Source organism: Condylura cristata, unplaced genomic scaffold, assembly GCF_000260355.1.
Source record: "Condylura cristata isolate star-nosed mole 26May11 unplaced genomic scaffold, ConCri1.0 scaffold00035, whole genome shotgun sequence".
In the NCBI taxonomy this organism is placed as follows: Eukaryota; Metazoa; Chordata; class Mammalia; order Eulipotyphla; family Talpidae; genus Condylura; species Condylura cristata.
Window position 1 is genome coordinate 15,798,801 of NW_004567136.1, and position 562 is coordinate 15,799,362.

At 72.6% G+C, this 562-nt stretch overlaps 1 protein-coding gene across 1 annotated transcript in view; it reads right to left on the reverse strand.

Moving 5' to 3' along the window:
* CEMIP (cell migration inducing protein, hyaluronan binding) overlaps positions 1–562 on the reverse strand; it is a 40,995-nt gene that overhangs the window by 4,719 nt on the left and 35,714 nt on the right. The window contains exon 7 of the mRNA XM_012732701.1: positions 51–231. Coding sequence (XP_012588155.1) covers positions 51–231 — 181 coding nt within the window. The remainder of the gene's footprint in view (positions 1–50; positions 232–562) is intronic.

Below are 562 nucleotides of genomic sequence, written 5' to 3' on the forward strand. Positions count from 1 at the left end.
GGGGTGGCCGCACGTGAGACCGGCCGGAGCGTGTGCCCGCGCCCACTCACCGGGACGTCCTCGAAGGCCAGGCGGGCGACGCTGTTGAGCGGGCAGCTCTGCCAGGCGTTGTTGAGGCGGAAGGCCAGCGCGCTCGTGTGCCGGCCCTCCAGCGCCGCAAACTTGCGGAAGGTGCAGCCCTGGACGCTGACCGGGCCGTCGTAGAACTGGATGCCCCGGATGGGGAAGTCCCTGGGGGGGCGGAGCGTCGGCGGCACCCGGCGGCCACTGCCCTCCCTGCACAGCCCCGCTGGGCCCTGGGCTGAGCCCAGGAGAGACGGACCGGCGTCTGCCGTGCCGCAGTCTGAGTGGCTGCAGCTTTCAGGGTGGGTTCCCGTGGGCCCTTGGGGCGGCAGCCTTTCCCTGGGCTTGAGGGGAGGTGCACGGCACCAGCGGCTGTGGCACCCCAAGGACAGGCTGTTCTGGCAGCCCCAAGGCCAGGCGGGGCAGGGCAGGAGGCCACTGGGGCTCTCCTGGCTGGGCCTGACCTCCTGCCCCTCTGCAGCTGCTGCTGTGTCTGCCC